The sequence below is a fragment of the Mobula birostris genome, chromosome 8 (genome assembly GCF_030028105.1).
Source record: "Mobula birostris isolate sMobBir1 chromosome 8, sMobBir1.hap1, whole genome shotgun sequence".
NCBI classification, from domain to species: domain Eukaryota; kingdom Metazoa; phylum Chordata; class Chondrichthyes; order Myliobatiformes; family Myliobatidae; genus Mobula; species Mobula birostris.
Genome location: NC_092377.1, coordinates 22010947 through 22032884, shown reverse-complemented (window position 1 = coordinate 22032884; position 21938 = coordinate 22010947). Strand labels below are relative to the sequence as shown.

The 21938-nt window shown below is 39.4% G+C and overlaps 2 protein-coding genes across 6 annotated transcripts in view; one reads left to right on the top strand and one right to left on the bottom strand.

Moving 5' to 3' along the window:
- mrpl4 (mitochondrial ribosomal protein L4) overlaps window positions 1-4973 on the top strand; it is a 27847-nt gene extending 22874 nt beyond the window's left edge. Inside the window, exons 8-9 of the mRNA XM_072264889.1 lie at window positions 2245-2318; window positions 4503-4973. Of these exons, the coding sequence (XP_072120990.1) occupies window positions 2245-2318; window positions 4503-4648 (220 nt within the window). The 3' untranslated portion in view covers window positions 4649-4973. The remainder of the gene's footprint in view (window positions 1-2244; window positions 2319-4502) is intronic.
- hyls1 (HYLS1 centriolar and ciliogenesis associated) lies at window positions 4664-21938 on the bottom strand. Of its 5 annotated transcripts, none has more exons than XM_072264888.1 (12): window positions 21871-21938; window positions 20639-20740; window positions 19439-19510; window positions 16817-16932; window positions 16113-16360; window positions 15172-15230; window positions 8805-8941; window positions 8392-8452; window positions 6385-6448; window positions 5305-5386; window positions 5189-5221; window positions 4664-4861 (listed from the first exon to the last, which is right to left on the bottom strand). In XM_072264888.1, exons 2-12 carry the CDS (start codon window positions 20736-20738, stop codon window positions 4730-4732), a joined length of 1104 nt encoding a protein of 367 aa, XP_072120989.1. In that variant the 5' UTR covers window positions 20739-20740; window positions 21871-21938; the 3' UTR covers window positions 4664-4729. The 5 variants fall into 5 exon arrangements, with proteins under 5 accessions (XP_072120989.1, XP_072120988.1, XP_072120986.1 ...); XM_072264887.1 differs by having other exon boundaries at window positions 16817-16908; window positions 21740-21908; XM_072264885.1 differs by having other exon boundaries at window positions 21729-21907.

Below are 21938 nucleotides of genomic sequence, written 5' to 3'. Positions count from 1 at the left end.
CATACAACCACTTTCCCCCTTTCAATCTATGTCGTTGTTGCCAATGTGCTTACCACATTGAATTCCATAAGAATATTCTGTATCTACTCTGAGATGGCTTGGACCCTGGCATTATTCCCATTTTCCTGCAGAGGTCTATATTTCTTCATTTCACTGTCTGTTTTATGTTCCGATCCAAAATAAGTACTTTGCATCAGTATGTACTAAGACCACCATGGAAGATAGGGAGACTAGTGTGTAGTAACACACACAAAGTGTTGTAGAAACTTAGCCTGGCCTGCTGAGTTCCTCCAGCATTTTGTGTGTGTTGCTTTGGATTTACAGCATCTGCAGATTTTCTCATGTTAGAAATTAGTGTGGTGTGTGCTAATATGCTGGGGAATTTTGAGATCAAAGCAAGAGGCAGTGTTTGGTTTCTTAAAGAACATTTTTGGGTGAACAAATCCCCAAGGCATGATAGAATGTACTCTGGGTTATTGAGAGAGGCACAAGGTGAGTGTGCTGGGGCCTTGACGAATAAATATCACAGATGACTAGCAAGAGGCTGAAGTTTCATCATTCAAGAAGGGAAATGGGGATAAGCCTATAAGTTAGAGACCAGTGAGTTTCGTATCAGTGGTTAAGGAAGTTATGGGAGAGGATTCTTAGTGATAGGATTTATAAGCTATGGCCTAGTAGGGACAGTCAGCCTAGCCAGGCTTTGTGCAAGGCAAATCATGTTTTATTAACTTGAGTTTTTTGAGTTCATAAAAGTGATTGATGAAAATGGAGCTGTGAATGTTGGCACAGCCTTAGAATAAAGCAGGGGTTCCCAACCTTTTTAATGCCATGAACCCCTACCATCGAGGGATCCATGGACCCCCAGGTTGGGAACTCCTGGAATAGAGGGATGTCCATTTAGAACTGAGATCAGAAGGAATTTCTTTAGCCAGAAGGTGGTGAGTCTTTGGAATTGATTGCCATGGACAGCTGCAGAGGCCAAGATATTGAGTATATTTAAAGTTGAAAAGTTCTTGATTAGTCAAGGCATCAAATGCTACAGAGGGAAGAGAATGGGATTGAGAGGGATAATAAATCAGCCATGATGGAATGGTGGGGAAACTTGACAGGCTGAGTGGCCAAATTCTGCTCTTATTATTGTAGGCTTATCAAGAAGATTAAGATGCATGGGAACCATGGTGAAAATTGGCCATTTGGATTCAGAATTGGTTTGCCCATAGGAGACAAGAGTTAATGGGACTTATCCTGGCTGGAGGTCTCTGACTACTGGTGTTTGCAGGGATCTGTACTGGGATCTCTGTTATTTGTATGTGATGTGGATAGCATAGAAGACTGCTAAAGGATACAATGGGATATAGAACAGTTGCAGGTATGCACAAGAATTAACAGGTGGAGTTTAACTTGGCCAAAAATGTAAAGGGACATTACACTGTTAATGGCAAGTCCATTAATGGTGTTGATGTTCTGAGCTCCAAAAAGTTGCTACACAGGTTGATAGGATATAAAAGACAGCATATGGCATGCTTGCCTTTATTAGTTGAGAGAAACTGACTTCAAGAATTGGGAGGTTTAGTTAAAGCTTTATAAACTAGTTAGACTGCAGCTGAAGTATTGCATTCATTTCTGGTTTCCCCATTATATGAAAGATGTTGCAGTTTTGGAGAGGGTACATAAGAGGTTTACCAGGAGGCTGCATGGATTAGACAAATTTAGGTTGTTTTCTGTGGAGCAGCAGATGCTCAGGAGAGAGCTGATAGATGTTTATAATATTGAGCATAGATACAGTCGACAACCGATATCTTTTCCCCCAGAATTGAGATGTCTAGTACCAGAAGAGATGCATTTAAGGTGAGCTTGGGTAAGTTCAAAGGAGATGTACAAGTCAAATTTTTTTTTAAAACAAAGAAGCAAGTACAAATAGAGGCTCTTATATAGGCACATCAATGTGTAAGAAGTAGAATGATATGGACATTGTGTAGGCAGATTGAGTTCAGATGGGCATTTGACTGCTAATTCAATTTGTTCAGAACAACAATGTGGGCCACGGGCCTGTTCCTGCGCTCTGTAAATAATAGCCTTGAAAATGTCATACTTGGTTCTTGATCCGAAGAAACATGTTTTCCACCCCATTAATACACAGAGGAAATCTATATGTTTACCCAACCTATTATATTTTAAATTTAGATGAATCAATTAAATTTTCTATATATTGTGAAATGGGTTAACACTTGTTTATTCCTTTAGTAATGAAGAAATGCCAGAAAATATTTTGGAGGCAACAAAAAATTCCAAAACTATAACAGTGATGCCTGTCTTGGGTAAGATTGTTACTTTAGTATTAACGTTGTTTGGTAAAAGTAATTTTAATTTGTTTCAAAAAAGGTGCAGAGGGAAGAATAACATAACACAACAGCTACCATATTCAGAACTCTCTTGAAGCTGAATTATTGTTTCCCAAATTGCACATCATCAAAAACAATTCATATAACACTTTACTCCAATTTTTCAATATCCATTCTAATTCAAAAGTGAATGGCGTTTTTAATATGTTGCCATTCATGCAATTTATTTTCCTAATTCATTTTGCGTTAGGTTTTCATCAAATTTTTTATATGAACAGTGTTAAAAAGCCTGCATTGATAGGCTAAAGATATTATGAAATCAGATTGTTTCAAGCAAAACCACAGGCTATAAATTTCATTGCAACATAGAACATAGAAAACCTACAGCACAATACAGGCCCTTTGGCCCACAAAGCTGTGCCGAACATGTCCTTACCTTAGAAATTGCCTAGGCTTACCCATAGCCCTTTATGTTTTTAAGCTCCATGTACCTATCCAGGAGTCTCTTAAAAGACGCTATTGTTTCCGCCTCCACCAGCAGCCCATTCCATGCACTCACCACTCTGCGTTTTTTTTTAAAAAAAAACAACTTACCCCTGACATTTCCTCGGTACCTACTTCCAAGCACTTTAAAACAATGCCCTCTCATGCTAGCCAATTCAGCCCTGGGGAAAGCCTCTATCCACATGATCAATGATTATTTCAATACTAATTTCTGTAAAGGCCTAATATCTGAAACTACTATCCATTTCCAATCTCAATTTTGAAAAGGGAGTGAGGGGAAAACTCATCTTCCAACTAATGTTCCAATAAAGATCATCTCATGCCATTTTAGATGGTAATTATCTCTGGAACAGGTTCTATTAATTAAAGGAAATGTACAGAATTCATGGCAAGATTTTGATCATTAATAGCTATAGGCTACTCCTGTATTACAGCTATTCAGATTATAGAAATTTGTCCTTGCGCACTTCCAAAATCACAAGCTAAACTTTTGAGATATGGAAAAAAATCCTGTAAGGAATTTTTCATGGGGAAGTAAAACATAAACATTAATAGATAATTGATTTCTTTCAACTTGCATTTTTGACACATCTGCAGATGATATTTGCTTTACAGAAAGTTGTAACAATACAATCTAATCCCTTCCCTCCACATCCACCAAGTAACAAAATGGCACATAATTTGTTTCTCAATTTTTTTTTTAACTTTGTCCCTAGCAGTTTTTACCAATTTAAAAAAAAATTCTGGTTGGATCAACTAATCAGAATTGTATGTGAGTAATCACAAGTCTTGTTGGCCCTAATTCAAAAAGGTGCATTGACCAAAATGGTCAGATTTCAGTTGCCAGACTATATTATTCAAAACAAAATTGTTACACATTGCCGTGAGCCCCAGGAAGTGTAATCCTGAGTGAATTTGGTACATTGAGGAGTATTATGTATTAAAACTTTTGCAATCAAGTCTGTGGGTAAGTTGTATATTACTACAAATTATGGCTTTTAGCAGTGTAATGCAAATTATATTTGAATTTGAGGTAGTTCAGAAATACTTAGAGTTGCCTATTTTTCCATTAATGTTTAATAATAGCCATTATTCCTCACTGTGCCTTGTGACACAGCAGGCAGCAACCTTGCCATTTCATTAGCATTTTGTCTTTTTTTTTAACGAGGCTGAGTTGCTAGCATGATGGTCAATCCAGCATGGATGGAAAGTATGCAAGGAGCTGGTCACATTCGAACCCAGGATCACTTGCCTCCAAGCCCCATGCTGATGCCATTACACCATTGGCTGGCTTAATAATAGCCATAGCCTGATCTAATTCGTGGTAATTAATGTGGTCTAATTCATTTAGGAAAAAAAAGTATGAAGTCTTGCTAAATATTTGCTTGCCTTTGCACAATATGCAGAATATTCTATTCTTACTTTTTTCCTCTTGTGCTCGCCCATTGTTGCACAAAGTTCTAATTGATAATAGCAGCTCATTTACAGTATTAAATGCCTTCTAGGAAATGAGATGCAGAACTGATCAACGTGCACAAACTCTTGTGTGCACTCCTGTAGTAAGCTTAGGTCAACCTGTGATTTAAGTATTATTATTGTAACATTGATTTAGCATACGTTCATAGTTTTCTGAAATTCTGCTGCATTCTCTTTCAGCGCTGAATGTTTACAGCATGCTGAAACATGAGACCTTGGTTCTAACATTGGATGCAGTTGGTTTTCTAGAGAAGAAGCTTTTGTGGCACGATACCAGATTCTCCCCCATCTATCCATTCAAACTACCTTACAGTGACTTTTCTTGAGAATAAAGTATAAAATGGGTTTTAAAAATAAGCTTTTATTTTATTTCAATAAAATAATTGAATTGATTGTCTGCATTTGTGCTACAAGGAGCAGAAAAACTTCTGGGGAATGGTTCCATTTGCCAACTCGTGTCTAATCTGCCATCGTAATGCAGATCTTTTCTTGTCCGTTGGTACAATGTAGTTATTGGGAACATAAATATGTTGAGGTTTCTGAAAAGCAAAATTCAAGAAGTGTTAGGCTTTTGATAAAGTGCTAGTTATCTAGAAGCTTGTACAAAAGCCAAATTAGCAAAAAAGGACATTTATTATAAAGCACATCTATAATGTGATTTCAATTAAATAACTTGCCAAGTGATATTCAAACATCTTAGAGACATTGAAATGATTGTGATTAGAATTCTATTACTTATTTACCAGATTTTTAAATGATGTAAATCAAATTATGACGACAATCATGATTCAAGTAAATTTGTCCTCTAGCAGTGATTGTGGAAAAATGATGCGGCAAGGCAGTAGGAAAATTAAAATATTACATACCTGAGGTAGTTGACTTTTATAAAGCATTTGTTCCTAAGAAAGAAAATTTATAATTGAGGTTTATCCAATAGTGCTGATGTTTTAGATATTGCTATTTCCTTAAGTAGGTTACATACCCTTATACCCCATCGTAATTCTTTCCTATCCTTTTCTCCTGGTGTTTTGAAAGTTTCCCAGTTTCGCTTGTATTCAAAATATCTGACAATAAAAACAGTGAAATCTGCCAGTAAGATCCATGTTCAGAATAGTTATGAACATTAGCTCTTAAATTTGTCCCCAGTTTATTTAAAAACTCAACTGCAGCATCATAGTTACACAAAAAAATTGGGTCTAAAGTTTGTATGAGTGAAAATGATTTGGATGAAAATGTTCCAACTCTGAATTTTTTCTGGAATTCTTTAGTAACATCATACTTATAGTCATGGTAGTCAGAATCACACGTGGAATCAAGGTGATAAGTACCAGAACAAACTATGAATTAATTTTACTGCAAAGTATATTGCATTCTTATTTTTCACAACAGTGGCTGTATAGTTAACAAATTTAATTCTCTCACCTTATCTACATTCATTTTCCTTTTCCCTCAGAGTCCCCTAACAATCATCTTTCTTCTCCTTACCAAGAAAATGGTGAAAAAGCTAACCCCAATTTTCAAACTCTCAATAAACAGCAATTAAACTTGATCTTTCAACTGTGACAAGTCAGGGTCAATATTATTTAAAAGAAATAGAACGTCGTGGTACACAAGATTGTGCTTTGCCTTACAGCTGTAGCAGCCCATATTCACTGCTGATCCTGAGTGCCATCTATGAAGTTTAAACATTGGCTTTATGACAATGTATGTTCCTGGAGCTTTGCTTTCCTCTAACACCCCAAAAGCATACTGGTTGATAGATTAACTTTCATTATAAAATTATCCTCATGACTGGTAAGAGAATCAGACTAATGGAAGTGTGGAAAAATAGGAGGTTGATAAAGTAGCCTAAAATGATACAAGGAAATATACTGAGAATATGGATTAAGAGTTCTTTGGCAAAGTAGCTGTATTTGGTCTTGGACACAATGCATCTGAACTACTTCATGAGAATGTAAATGACAGAGTGATGTTGGTACATATAACAACTGTCAAAAAGAAACAAATTATCCTGAATTGAATTATACATGGAATAGAAATAATTAATGAAGCCAACACTCACTTTGCTACAGGATCAGTTTTCTTTAAGTTTCTTGTGTGAGGATGGTCCATTATTGGTCTTATAACTGCCAGACATTGATTTTGAAAAGGGTAAATAACAATGAGCATTTTGGTTAGAAAGTATGAGTTTCCATCACATACTAATATCTGAAAGCATAGGTAACAAATTACCAACCATTTAAAGGTTTATTCTAAGCAATCTCCAGTTCTCTCAGTCCTATAAACCAAGTTAAGAAATGTTTGAAGTTTAATGGGATCTTATGCCCAAATAGCACTTTTCCCACAGTTCAAAGCCTCACAAAAAAATAGGACCACTGGCAATACTGACCTCAGTGTGCTCAGGCTTACAGAGAAGTTAAAGCTGGAGTTTATTTTTATAGGAATGTTACCAAACACTATTACAACTTCTATAACAATAGTTCCATGGGTCAATGAATACACTATACAGTTGAGAGCCAGATTCAGGGTGCAAGCAAAGGCAATAGCCTTATGGAGTGAAAAATAAAGCAAAAAAATAGAAAACTAATTCAATGTTTCTGATTACCTTTAAATTTCAATAATACTTATAGAAAACATCTTTTGACAATTTGTGACAAACAGGAAAATCTGCAGAAATCCAAAGCAACACACACAAAATACTGGAGGAACTCAGCAAGTGGGACAGCATCTATGGAAAAAAGTAAACAGCTGACATTTTGGGCTGTACCCTTCTGCATGAAAGGAAGGGGGAAGGAGTAAGAAGGTGGGGGGTGGGGGATGAAGAAGTACAAGATGGTAGGTGATAGATGAAAATGGGTGAGTTGAGTATTTGATTGATGCAAGAGCTAAAAGGCTGGAGAAGAGGGAATCTGACAGAAGACCATGAAAGAAAGTGAAAGGGAAGGAACACCAGAGGGAGTTGATGGCAGGTAAGTAGATAGGTGAGAGAGGGAAACAGGAATGGGGAACCGTGAGGGGAGGCAATTACTGGAAGTTCGAGAAATTGACGTCCATGTTTTTGATTAAGTAATTTTTGTTTACAAAAATTCATTACAGACTATATGCAAAAGTATGTGAATGGCATACATCATCACACCACATCATATTTGCACACCTCCCTGAAAAGTAAAATGAAACTAATGTTATCCCAGTGCTATGTTTTTCTTTCAATTAGTTTTATGTTCTAGAGTTACAATACATAAAACGAATTCCGGCAATTACCGGAGGTTCAAGAAATCAACGTTCATGCTATCAGGTTGGAGGCTACCCAGCCAGAATACAAGGTGGCGTTACTCCAACCCGAGTGTGGCCTCATCATGGCAGTAGAGGCGGCCATGGACTGACATGTCAGAATGGGACTGAGGAAATAGAATTGAAATGGATGGTTATCCAGAAATCCCACTTTTTGTGGCGGACGAAGCAAAGGTGCTCAATGGCAGTATCTCAATCTACTTCGGGTCTCACCGACATACAGCAGGCCACACTGGGAGCACCGGACACAGTGAACGACTCGGAAAGATTTGTAGGTGAAGTATCACCTAACCTGATAGGACTGTTTGGAGCCCTGAATGGTAGCGAGGGAGGAGATGTAGGGGCAGGTGTGGCCTTGTCCTGCTTGCAAGGATAAGTACCAGGAGTGAGATCAGTGGGGAGGGACAAGGGAGACATCTTTTCTTCCCCCAACTTCGCTTTCTACAGGGATGTCTTCCTACATGACTAACCCTTTCTCTTTCACCAATCAACTTCCCAGCTCCTTACTTCACCCCCTTCCCCTCTCCCAGTTTCACCTATCACCTGCCAGCATGTACTTTCTCCTCCCCTCCCCCACCTTCTTAGTCTGACTCCTTCCTGGTTTTGAAGGCAGCTGGAAACATCAACTGTGTACTTTTCTCCCCCATAGATGTTGCCTGACCTGCTGAGTTCCTCCAGCATTTTGTGTGTGTTGCTTTTGAGAATTTGTACTTTGTATAAGATTGAAATGTGCTTAAATTAGAAGCTAATATAGAAAACATAAAATGTAATCACTCACATGACTTTGGTGCATTTGAGAGACAACTGTAGCCTTCACCTCCTATAAGTTTTTGGGTCCACTACAGCAGAAAGAAAAGTTTTTTTTTAAGTGACAAGGCTTGTTAGTATGGTCTCAGCAAGCCTTGGAAAATTAAGTTCTATCAGCACAAAGTTCCTTTACCATACAAGTTTAGTACTAAATATACAAACATTTGTACATCAAGTTAATTGGGGTTTGTCAATACACTCCATAATGTCTCTCGCATCTCAAAAGTTATTTTCCAATACTCTTATTTATTTCTATATTGAAAATATTAATGATTAAATGAACATTTATAAAGTACACAAAAGAATTTTATCTTGCTCAGCTATTAAATGTACTGACAAATAATGTCCTTTCCCAAAAAAAACAAGACACTTCAAATTATTTACCAGATCTTTTGTGAAGAAGGGCTGGGCAGAATTTGGTCGCCTTCCAAGCACGCTGCTGAATTCTTCACTTTCTGTGTCAGACTCTGCTATATTGCTGAGGGGCTGAAATCTGTTCTGTCCAAATTCACTGCCTGCATCTTTTAAAGAAAGTTCCAGAACAAAAGTTACTTTTGAATTGAATTAACTTTATTACTTACATGAGGAGTAAAAATCTTTACATTATGCCTCCATCTAAATGTGCAATTCATAGTAATTTGTAATATATAGCCTGGTGGAAGAAGTTGTCCCAGAGCCTGCAGGTCATTTATTTTATACTGCGCGACCGTTTCCCGGATGGCAGCAGCTGAAACAGTTTGTGGTTGGTGTGACTCGGGTCCCCAATGATCCTTCAGGCCCTTTTTACACACCTGTCTTTGTAAATGTCCTGAATAGTGGGAAGTTCAAATCTATAGTTGCACTGGGCTGTCTGCACCACTCTCTGCAGAGTCCTACGACTGAGGGGAAAACAGTTCCCAGACCAGGCAGTGATGCAGCCAATCAGGATGCTCTCAATTATACCCCTGTAGAAAGCTCTTAGGATTTGGGGGCCCAAACCAAACTTCTTCAACCATCTGTTGTGCTTTTTTCACCACACAGCCGGTATGTACAGACCACTCAACCCCAGATCCATTGATCTTAATAGGGATTAGCCTGTCTCCATTCCTCCTATAGTCCACAACCAGCTCCTTTGTTTTTGTGACATTGAGGGAGGTTGTTTTCTTGACACCACCGTGTCAGGGTGACGACTTCCTCTCTGTAGGCCGCCTTATTATTTGAGACTAGGCCAATCAATGTACAGTCGGCCCTCCTTATCTGTGAGGGATTGGTTCCGGGACCCCTCGCAGATCCCAAAGAACGCAGATGCTCAAGTCACTTATTCAACCTAGCTCAATGCGGTGGACCTTAGGACCCAGCGGAACCCGGGACCTTATTTAACCTGTCTCAGTGCGGTGGTCATTAGGACCTGGCGGCGGAGCTCTGAATCCGCAGTGTTTCTGTTCACAAAAATAATCACGTTCGTGATTTAAAATAAAGTGGAAATAATAAAGTGATCAGAAAGAGGAGAAACGCCATCAGTCATTGGAAAAGTGTTAGGCTACAGTCGGTCAACGACTGGAACAATTTTAAAGAATAAAATGAGAAAGGCCCTGCCCAATTAAAGCAACAATTATTACGCAGCAACGCAGTGGTTTAATTTTGGGGTTTTGGGTTTTTGATCCTCCACATCAACCCAGCAGGGATGGACAGCGCGCTCAGGAGAGATCTGTCACTGGATCGAACTTTGGAACCATCTGTCACTGGATCGAACTCAGGAACTTCCGTTCCCGAGCCCGGCGCTGAATCATACGTTTCTTAAGTATCTTATTTGCATAGAAAGGTAAAATATATACTATATACTAACACAAACGTTTGACTAACTGATGCTAACTAATACCGGATGTACCTGTTCCGACTTACTTAGTAAGAGAACTTTTGTTTTTTTTTGATCCTGATCCACGATAACCTACGCACATCCTGCCGTATACTTTAAATCATCTCTAGATTACTTATAATACCTAATACAATGTAAATGCTATGTATACAGTTGTAATACTGCATTGTTTAGGGAATAATGACAAGAAAAAAAAAGTCTACATTTTCGAACGACAAGTGCTGGAAGAGCACTTCCGGGTTTTCTCGATTCGCAGCTGGTTGAATTCGCGCATGCGGAACTCGCAGATAAGGAGGGCTGACTGTAGTATCATCAGCAAATTTAATTAGCCGATTGGAGCTGTGGGTGGCGACGCAGTCGGTGGTATACGGAGAGTAAAGGAGGGGAGTTAGGACACAGCCCTGAGGGGCACCTGTGTTGAGGGTCAGAAGGGCAGAGGCAAGGGAGCCCACTCTTGCCACTTGCTGGCATCTGACAGGAAGTCAGGATCTAGCTGCACAAGGCAGGGTGAAGGCTGAGGACTCTGAGCACACTGATTGGCACATGATCAGGGAGACTGCAACCGATGGTGACTCTACCAGCTTAGAGGAGTACACGGCATCAGTGACTAGCTGCATCAGCAAGTGCATCAATGATGTCACTGTGGCCAAGACCATCACTACATGCTCTAACCAGAAACCATGGATGACCACGGAGGTGCGTGCACTGCTGAGGACCCGTGACTCCGCCTTCACAGTAGGCGACAAGGCAGCCCTAACAACAGCGAGGGCCAAACTGTCCCGGGCCATCAGAGAGACAAAGCAGCAAACGCCCAGCGGATCCACAGCCACTTCCAGCACACACAGTGCAGGTGGAAAGGCATTCAGGACATCACCAACTACAAGACAACACCACCTGCCTATGCTAGTGATGCCTCCTTCCCAGACGCGTTGAACAATTTCGACGCTCATTTTGAGGCGGAAAATGACGTGGCGGCGAGGAAGACCACCCCTCCTCCAAATGACCAGGTGCTGTATCTTACCGTGGCCGATGTGAGGAGAACCCTGTGCAGGGTCAACCCACGGAAGACTGCTGGACCAGACAATATTTCTGGCAGAGTGCTTAGAGAATGTGCAGACCAGCTAGCAGAGATTCTCACTGACATCTTCAATATCTCCCTGAGCAGCATCGTCATTCCTACGTGCTTCAAGGCCGCCACCATCATCCCTGTGCCGAAGAAGTCTTCAGTGTTCTGCCTCAACAACTACCGTCCCATCGCACTCACATCCATCATTATGAAGTGTTTTGAGAGGCTCGTCATGAGGCACATCAAGACCCTGCTGCCCCCCCTCACTGGACCCCCTGCAGTTCGCGTACCATCCCAACCATTCAACAGACGACACCATTGCTACCACCCTCCAGCTGGCCCTAACCCACCTGGACAAAAAAGACACATACGTTCGAATGCTGTTCATAGACTTCAGTTCAGCATTCAACACAATCATACCTCAGAAACTGATTGGAAAGCTGAACCTACTGGGCCTGTACACCTCCCTCTACAACTGGATCCTAGACTTCCTGACTGGGAGACCTCAGTCAGTCCGGATCGGAAGCAGCATCTCCAACACCATCACACTGAGCATGGGGCCCCCCCAGGGCTTTGTGCTCAGTCCACTGCTGTTCACTCTGCTGACCCACGACTGTGCTGCAACACACAGCTCAAACCACATCATCAAGTTCGCCGATGACACAACCGTGATCATCAGCAAGAACGATGAGTCAGCATACAGCGAGGAGGTGCAGCGGCTAACGGACTGGTGCACAGCCAACAACCTGTCTCTGAATGTAAACAAAAGAGATGGTTGTTGACTTCAGGAAGACTCAGAGCGACCACTCTCCGCTGAACATCCACGACTCCTCCGTAGAGATCGTTAAGAGCACCAAATTTCTTGGTGTTCACCTGATGGAAAATCTCACCTGGTCCCTCAACACCAGCTCCATAGCAAAGAAAGCCCAACAGCGTCTCTACTTTCTGCGAAGGCTGAGAAAAGTCCATCTCCCACCGCCCATCCTCACCACATTCTACAGAGGTTGTATTGAGAGAATCCTGAGCAGCTGCATCACTGCCTGGTTCGGAAATTGCACCATCTCGGATTGCAAGACCCTGCAGCAGATAGTCAGGTCAGCTGAGGTCATCATCGGGGTAAATGCCATTACAGACATTTATACCACATGCTGCATCCGTAAAGCAAACCAGCATTGTGAAGGACCCCAAGCACCCCTCATACAAACTGTTCTCCCTCCTGCCATCTGGCAAAAGGCACCGAAGCATTCAGGCTCTCACGACCAGACTATGTAACAGTTTCTTCCCCCAAGCCATCAGACTCCTCAATACCCAGAACCTGGACTGACACCAACCTACTGCCCTCTACTGTACCTATTGTCTTGTTAATTATTTATTATAATGCCTGTACTGTTTTGTGCACTTTATGCAGTCCTGGGTAGGTCTGTAGTCTAGTGTAGTTTTTGTGTTGTTTTAACATAGTTCAGTGTAGTTTTTGTATTGTTTCATGTAGCACCATGGTCCTGAAAAACGCCTCGTTCTTACTGTGTACTGTACCAGCAGTTATAGTCGAAATGACAATAAGAAGTGACTTGACTTGACTTCTTGTCGAGCCTTGAGGGAATTATGGTGTTAAATGCTGAACTGTTGTCCAAGGGCATTCTCACATAAGCATCCTCCTCCAGATGTGTAAGGACAGTGTGTAGAGCTGTGGCTATTGCGTCATCTGTCAATCGGTTGTGTCTGTATGTCATGTTTATATTAAAAACAATGCAAAAGTTCTCCAATATTTTCATAACAGGATTATAACTGACTGTGAGCAATAGTGAAGAACTCAAATTCCTCATGTACATGAAAGATCAACAGATGGAGATTATCTTTCCCAAAGAACCACCAAATTTTGCCTTTTCACTCTTAAGTGTTTAAATCCAGGCTGTTCTCAACAGAACTGTTTCATGAATTAATGCTTTGCCTTACGTATCTATTGCAAATTATTTGATATGAGACTAAATACTGATGATCATGTTTTGTGGCTACTAGAATAGTAGATAATAAGGCAGATTCTTTTTAAGGTTCACATGTCTACAATATCTCATTCTCCTAAAGGTTGCATATTTCACCACTTATGGCTATTTATCTGGAGGTTGGAGCAGAGGCATGAGGAGTGGGTTGTGTGCAGAGATGTTTTTGTCTAAATGTCTGTGTGACCAAACAATTCCTTCTGTTATTAATAGACAAGCAAAATGAACACCTAGCACAAGACGCCCCTCATCTTGGACAAAAAACTGATAAAAACAAATCTGACCATGAGGTTTGAATGGCTCTAAGTGTAGTATCCAAATGAGGTGACTTCAGCTAGGCAACAGGTTTCAAACCTGTGACTGATTGCAATGCAATGATCTTCTCTTACATTTTTAAACTTTTAAACACAAGGCATTTATCATTCTAAAGATTACCAAGGAGCTTGTAACTCATTTCAAAGTTAATCCCAAATTAAGGATACGTACAACAAAACATCAAATCTCCTCTAAATAAACAATGATTGTCTGTTTCCAGAAGGCAGTTTGAAAACTGATTCACGCTTATTGGGAATAAAATCCTGCCCAAAGCGATAGTAGTGGACATATTTTTAATGCTATTCAGGACAAGCATGAGCATCTGGTTAAAAGAACTGATTGAAGTATAGCTGGTCTGATCCTGTGAATTTATACTGTTTTGACTCAAAATATCTACCTCATGTCAAAAGAAACCCATTCCTTTTAATATCTCACGTACATTTATCATTTCAGAACATAGACCGGTACAGCATATGAAAAGGTTATTGAATTAGTAATCAAATGGCCAACTAAACTGATCTCTTCTGCCTACACAATGTCGATATCCTTCCATTTTCCTCACATTCATGTGCCTATGTAAAAGTCCCTCACGTATCAGCCTCTACCACCAGCACATTCCAGTAACCCACCACGCTCTGTAAAAAAAATTTGCCCCTCACACCTCCTTTGAAATTACCCCCTCTCACCTTAATGCATGCCCTCTGGTATTAGACACTCCAAACCCTGGAAAGAGATGCTGTTTACTCTATACCTCTCATAATCATACAAACCTCTATCAGATATCCCCTCAGCTTCCACTCTTCTAGACAATGTGACCAAAGTTTGTCCAACTTCCCGCTTAAGCACATGCCCTCTAATCCAGGCAGCATCCTTGTAACCCTCTTCTGCACCCTCTCCATGCCTTGACATCATTCCTAATAATAAAGCAACCAGAACTGTTTGCAATACTCCAGATGTAACATAACTACAGTTCCATAAAGCTGCAACATAACTTCCTGACTTTTGAAGTCAATGCCTCAACTAGTAAAGGCAAGCATGCCACATGCCTTTTTAACCACCCTATCAACCTGTGTAGCCACTTTCAGGGAGCTACTGTATGAACTTGGACTCCAAGATTCCTTTGCTCACCAACACTGTAAAGATAACACAAATTGTTCTTTCTTCTTGGCTCAGTTCTATAGTCCAAAACAAATATTATTTTTATTATCATTGCTCTTGTATTGATTTATATACCATTATTCTATTAACAATTAGACACTCAGTTTATTTTTTTAGTGACACCAAGCAACACATTCAGCAGATGGAGAGGCTTAGTAGCTCTTTCACAAGGAAAATAACAGCTTAAGAGGCTTACAAGATGATTTGAACGACTGAATTACTATAGATCCAAGACTTGAATGACAAGCATACAGTACCTTATTTTGGGCAATCTGCCTAACAGATTAACCTGCACTATAATAATGAGAAAGGATATGTGTTCACCAAGGAGAGAGAATGCAACCAGCCCATGGCACTTACCAGACTCTGTTTCAGTGATTGTCGACTCATCATAAACATGAAACTGTCCATTTTTCTTCCTGCAATGAATTGCATGAACAGATACGGCAATGAGTTTTCTAAGTATTCAACAGAAGTAATTTCATCTAATTCATGCAAATGCAAACTGAAACTCATATACAAAAATGAGAAAATGATCAGTTTCCATATTTTCATACCATTTCCTTTATGAGCAAAATTCCTCACCCTATTCTTACATTTTGCAGATTTTTTTTGAGGATGGGGAGGGGAAAGGAGACAAAAAAGAGAGAAAAAAGCCAAAACCATTTAAATAATCCAGAAATGGTATTTATAACGTGAAATTATGTATAATGCACAGCAAAAATTGTTTCCCTTTTTATCAAAAAGTAGTTGCCAAAATATGTATATTGAGAGATGTATGTAAGGCTGGCATTAATCGAAATATGTACCCAATTGCAATGTTTAGTTACTTTATGGAACCGTATATATGAATAGCCAGAGAACTACACAAATCTAGAATTGTGTTAATACTTAATACATCTTCAAGAGATTTCTTCGATGAAGAAATTGATTAATTCATTTAATATACTGCTTACAGAAACAAAATCATGAAAATTTCTACATTTGCAGAACAACAGTACAATTAGGAAGATTCCAAGAACATTTTAACTATGGAAATGATATATAGCAAGTTTTTAATTTGGAGATTCACAAAGAATTTTGCAGTTTCTTAAGTTTTATATGCACTAACTTTGTAAATTATTTAAATTCTGATTATTTCAGTGCTTCAATTTAGTTGGAAAATGTTGTTGAAAATTGTGAATCCAATGGTATGAAAATTTAAATGTCAGTTAAATATAAGAAATTTAAATACAGATCAATAAATCTGTTTTCACAAAATCTTTAATCACCAACAAAAATTTAATTGTCAGCTTACATACCGCAATACTTTCCTCTTAATATTAGGTCTTCTGTTGCTTTCAGGGAGTGTTTCAGGGCTGCTTGTCCTGCTGTTCTCAGATTGCATCTGACTGCTGTTACTCTCCTGATCTGGGCTTTTCTGAATAATTAACTTAGATGGTGCTGATGTGCTTCTGCACAGATTCGGGGCAACTGTATACCGGCTGTATGAGTCGCTCTGATGAAATTTTGAAGGGTAACCATGGAAAATATCCCTTTTATATGAAAGCTACAAGCATTAGAGAAGAAGATACAAATTTAAAAATATAATTTATGCATAACTGCATCATAAGCAAGTCACTGTACTCAGGTTCTATGGATTAATTCAGATCTCAAGACATAATCTCAACAAGCTGGTGCATTTAGACAGTATTAATATATAGTGTATATCTGGCGAAGTAGGCCATTTGGTCCCTTGACCGTACTCTGCTATTTAACAAGTTCACGGCTGACCTGACTGCAATTTCAAATCGTCTAATTTGAAAATATTCAAGGAACCTGTTTTCATTGCCCTTTGATGGAATTCAAAAGACATTTTACTTCATCTCTCTTAAATGGACAACTCTTTCTCCCCGAAAGACTCCCAAAGTATATTACAATTTTATATTCAGTTTGCTGATTTTAACAAAATTAAATCTATGTTCTCTCTCCTGTTCTTTTTTGCAGAAAGCAATATTATACTCACCAGATTCTCTTTTTCAGAGCTGAAATCTTGTTGCGATGTACACTGGGTGGCTAAAATGGGCTGTTCCAAGGAACTATTTCTCAACTGTGAAACTTGATAAGAAGTTACCACATCACCTTTCCAAAATAAAAAAAAAGCAGCATCCTTTCTTCTGCATATCTTTACCACTTAGTGAATTTAAATACATTAAATTATTACATATTCTGTCATTAAATACAAAATGGAACATTTTCTGTTAGGGATGAAATCCTGCAGCCATATAACAAAAACTTAAGATTAGATACAAGGGACATCAAAATTTACAAGTAAATTGGTTTGATTAATTAAATCTTTGCTTCGAAGTTTTTTCTCGGGCAACTTTATCATATTTTAGAATGCTATCAGGAATGATTTAAACACTATTGTGTATTAATATAAAAACACTTTTTTGAAATTGATGTGAAATTGGCCAAGAAACACTGGATGTGCATGAACATTCCAGATTTTGAGGAAAGCATGATGAAACAACAGTTCTCCTATAGCAACTGCAGTTTTCACACATATGCACACAAATGTCACTCACATTGTCCTGCTTCCATTCAGGGTTTCTTATGAGGAATCTTTAAATTGAAATGGGTGCAAACAGCTTAATCCCATTCACTTCATTAAAAGTAATGACAATAATTAATGCCTTACTAAATGTATTATTTTTATTAAGCATTTTCAATATAAATTATTGAATTAATTAAAATAAAATGTTTGAAATGCACAGCAAGTCAAGCAACATCCATGGAAAGAGAAGCAGAGTAATGTTACAGATGAAAGGCCCCTAATCAAATATCGCTGTGATGATTGTACATTCTAGTATCAATTATTTGGCTTATAAAAAGTACTAAATCTAGCCGGTTTCCTGTTAAACAATTTATATTATAAAGAGGAGACACAAGGGACTATAGATATTGGTTTAAAAAAAGTGAGCTGCTGGAGGAATTCAGCATCTATAAAGGAAAATGGACAGTTGACATTTTGGATAGAAATGCTTAGCTGGACTGAAAGAAGGGTGATTCGTAGTATAAAGATGTGAGGGGAGGGGGAGGAAAGAACTGGTCAACAATAAATGGATCCAGGTGAGGAGGGATTGACTGATAGATGGAGTTAGGTTGGGGAGATACAGACGGAAATTACAAGATGCTGAGAGGTGACTGATGGAGGCAGCAAAGGGCTACAGATGATAAAACCTGACAAGAAAAGGTGATGAAGAGAAATTAAACACGGAGGTTTTCTTATCCACCTTACAAACTTGCATGGCAACTATGAGGGAATCTAAGGAGTTGGAGCACAAGATCCCTCTGTTCCTCCACACTGTTAAGGATCTTGCCATTAATTTTGTACTCTACCTTAAAGTTCAACTTTCCTAAGTGTATCACTTCACTCTTCTAGATTAATCGCCATCTGCCACTTCTTAGTACCGCTCTGCATCCTATCAATGCCCTGTTGCAACCTACATCAACCTTCTCCACTATCCATAACTCCACCAACTTCTGTGTCATCTGCAAACTTACTAAGCCATGCTTCCACTTCCTCATCCAAGTCATTTATAAAAATCACAAAGAGCAGGGGTCCCCGTGGAACAATGTAAGTCAAGGATCTTCATGCAGAAATATTCCATATACTACCACACTCTGCCTTCTGTGGACAAGCCAATGCCAAATCCACACAGCCAAGTTTCTCTGGATCCCATGCCCCCTGAATTTCTGAGTAAGCCTGCCATGTCGAATGCCTTACTAAAATCCACATTCACTACTCTACCATCAACCTCTTCAGTCACTTCCTTGAAAAAGTCAATCAGGCCAGCGAGGCATGACCTGCTCCTCACAAAGCCATGTTCACTATCTCTAACCAGACTATGCTTCTTCAAATGCCTTTAAATCCTGTCCTTAAAAATTCTCTCCAATAGTTTGCCCATTATTGATGTGATCAGGAGAGAGAAAAGGACTCGTGAAATGACAGCAGTGGTACTATGGTGCACTAGTACAACGCTGTCTCAATCTTTATCTTAGGTGCATTTGTGCACAGTTTGCACATTCCCCCTGTAACTATATGGTATCCTTTGGCTCCTCAGCTTCCTCCCACATCTCCACAATGTGTGGGGTTGGAAAGATAACCAGCACTACAAATTGCCCCTAGTATATAGCTGAGTAATAAAATGTGGATACAGTTGATGAGAATGAGGCCCAAACAAAAATAGGATGCATGTAGCATAAATGTGCAACTGATTTTATCAGTGTTGAAGAACAGGTTTCCACATTGTACATCTCCATGACTAAGTAGTGTTACAATCTGCAGAATTCTAACTCCCACTCCCTTCAAATTATGGAATAACATACTTACTAATATTTTAATAATTCCTATAATTGTAATACCTATCCAAAGCAAGGAATGTTGATGGCTCATAGAAGTCCTTCCAACTTTTGATACTCTCAAACACAAAATTAAATCTATATTTAAATACAAGTTGAGAAGAATTTTTCACTATTTACTTTTTACTTACTTTATCTCAATTTGATTGACAAATAACTTTTTAAAAATCAAAAATAGAGATAAATTATGATTTCAACAAAGTGAATTATGGCTTTACTTTACCACATGATTCTGAACTGGCATTACTGGAGCCTCGAGGCTTTGAATACTCATGTTTGATCAGTTCTTCCAGATCTGAGGAAACGAAACAGCAATAACACATTTAACTGTGGCAACAAATTTTCTCTCTCTCCTTTTTCTCCCTCTGTCCCTCTCACTATACTCCTTGTCCATCTTCTGGGCTTCCCCCCTCCTCCCTAGGCCTCCCGTCCCATGATGCTCTCATATTCCTTTTGCCAATTACCTGTCCAGCTCTTGGCTCCATCCCTCCCCCTTCCTGTCTTCTCCTATCATTTCGGATCTCCCCCTCCCCCTCCCACTTTCAAATCTCTTACTAGCTCTTCTTTCAGTTAGTCCTGACGAAGGGTCTTGGCCTGAAACAACAACTGTACCTCTTCCTAGAGATGCTGCCTGGCAAACTACATCTCGTAATTTCATCCAAATTAAAAGAGGCACTGAACCATCAGTTTCTTGAAAATTGGTGGTCAACCTGTACTACCATATCTTATTAGCCTTTAGCTAATTGGTGGCAGAGTGGCATACACACCAGACTTTGAGGCAAGTGGTCCCAGGGTCAAATTCGGCAGCTTTCCATTAGCACTGGGTTGAGCATTGAGCTAGCAACTTGGCCTTGTAAAAATGTCAAAAATGCTGAAGAAATGGCAAGGTTGCCACCCAATGTGAAACAAGGTACAGGAAGAAACAACAATCAACCTTAATAGCGCAAACCTTAATAGCCTTATTTTACCTTAAAGAAAGATATTCCAAAATTTGGTGGAGGAGAAAAGCTAGGAATATTAATCATAGCTGGCACTGAACTTAATGGAGCTCTTCAGTAACTTAATAGTTCACAATAGCTGTTATAGTATAACAAGCACATTCTCACAAGACGTACTGCATTGTGCTTGATCTTAGAATCAGTTAACAGCACCTCATATTCCACTTACCTAACCTTCTGCAGTCAGGTTTTAAGCTGAATTTTAAACACCAACACAAATGATCCATGCAGACTTGGAATGACAACTTCTACAAGATCATATAATCTGCCATATTCCACTAATTATCTCCTTATTCAGGCTAGAATTAAAATTAGAGACCATCTCTAATTCACCCAATGGTGAATTTCTAAGGGTGTAAAAAGATTACTCATGGGAACAAAGTTATTGTGTACAACTACTGTTCAGTGTAATATAACTAAATTACCTTTCCTGAACTCTCGAAGTTGACGTTGTGGGACATTGTGATAGCCCAACAAACTCAACTGCTCTTGAATATCTTGATCAGTGAAGTTAAGTGCAGCCATTACTGAAGAAGAAACAAATAAGTTTTGACTTATTAGTTTTAGTACTTTCAGAATTAGAATTCATATCACTGCCATATGTAGTGAAATTTGTTTTGTGGCAGCAGTACTTTGCAACACCTAATAAAAATACTATAAATTACAGTGTATATATACTGTATATAAAAGAGAATTAAAATTAGAGACCCATCTCTAATTCACCCAATGGTGAATTTCTAAGGGTATAGAGTACTCACGGGAATAAACAACTACTGCTCAATGTTATGTGACCTGGAGGATCAGAGGATTGGGGCAAAGTCAAATTCCTGAATAAATTTTAATTAAAACAAGAAACTTTGGAAACATCTGAAGGAAGAAACAGGGGTAACAGATGACGATGATGTAGTATTTACATTAGTAACCGTGCATAAATACCACTGATTAAATTTCCTGCAGCCGCTTGAGCTGCAGATCCATCCCTTCTTTTAAATTGTTTAAATTATTTTTAAAAGCGTCGATTGCGTCAAATACCCAATTCAATTCATTTCCATAAAGTGATGGAATGTTGTACATTACAGCTTAAAAATCCTTCAGACGTCCCAACACATCTGTTTAAAATATTCATAATGCAAGCTTCATATTTAGAGCAACAAAACTTTGATGTTTCGTGACTTTGTTTGGATAGCCACCAGTGCTGATTGTGGACATCAAGATTCTAAATCATACTAGAGTTTAGTTTTAGCATTCACTGATCATGTCCTGAAGACCGGTTTCGGCCCGAAACGTCGACTGTTTATTCATTTCCATTGATACTTCCTGATCCATTGAGTTCCTCCAGCACTTTGTGCGTGTTGCTTCGGTTTCCAGCATCTGCAGACTTTCTAGGGATTATATTTTAATCGCTTTAACACCATCACCAACTCACCTCCGCGCCCACCATCCCAACACGACCCTACATAGCCACTTCGACCGCCCACCCTTAATTATAAGCACCACCATTCCTCTCTCACCCACCCCATCAGTACCGTCATCGACCATTCCGGTGACCGGGCCACCGTCCGCTCGCTCACCCACCGACTCCCGCAGGTTGCCCGCGGCTTTTCCCTCCCCACAAGACCCCCTGGCGGCGCGGGCCCAGCCGCGGGAGGGCACCAACCGTTCAAACGCCGACCGTTGAAACGAACCCTACCGCCGGCCTGTGCGCATGCGCCGCTCCCGCAGCTG

What these genes read in the sequence shown, in the direction of transcription:
- hyls1 (XM_072264884.1), bottom strand. An exon ending in ACTTCGAGAGTTCAGGAAAG is followed by an intron (nt 19,511 to 20,638) that starts GTAATTTAGTTA and finishes TCGTTTCCTCAG; the next exon opens with ATCTGGAAGAACTGATCAAA. An exon ending in CTCAAATGCACCAAAGTCAT is followed by an intron (nt 6,449 to 8,391) that starts GTGAGTGATTAC and finishes AATGTCTGGCAG; the next exon opens with TTATAAGACCAATAATGGAC.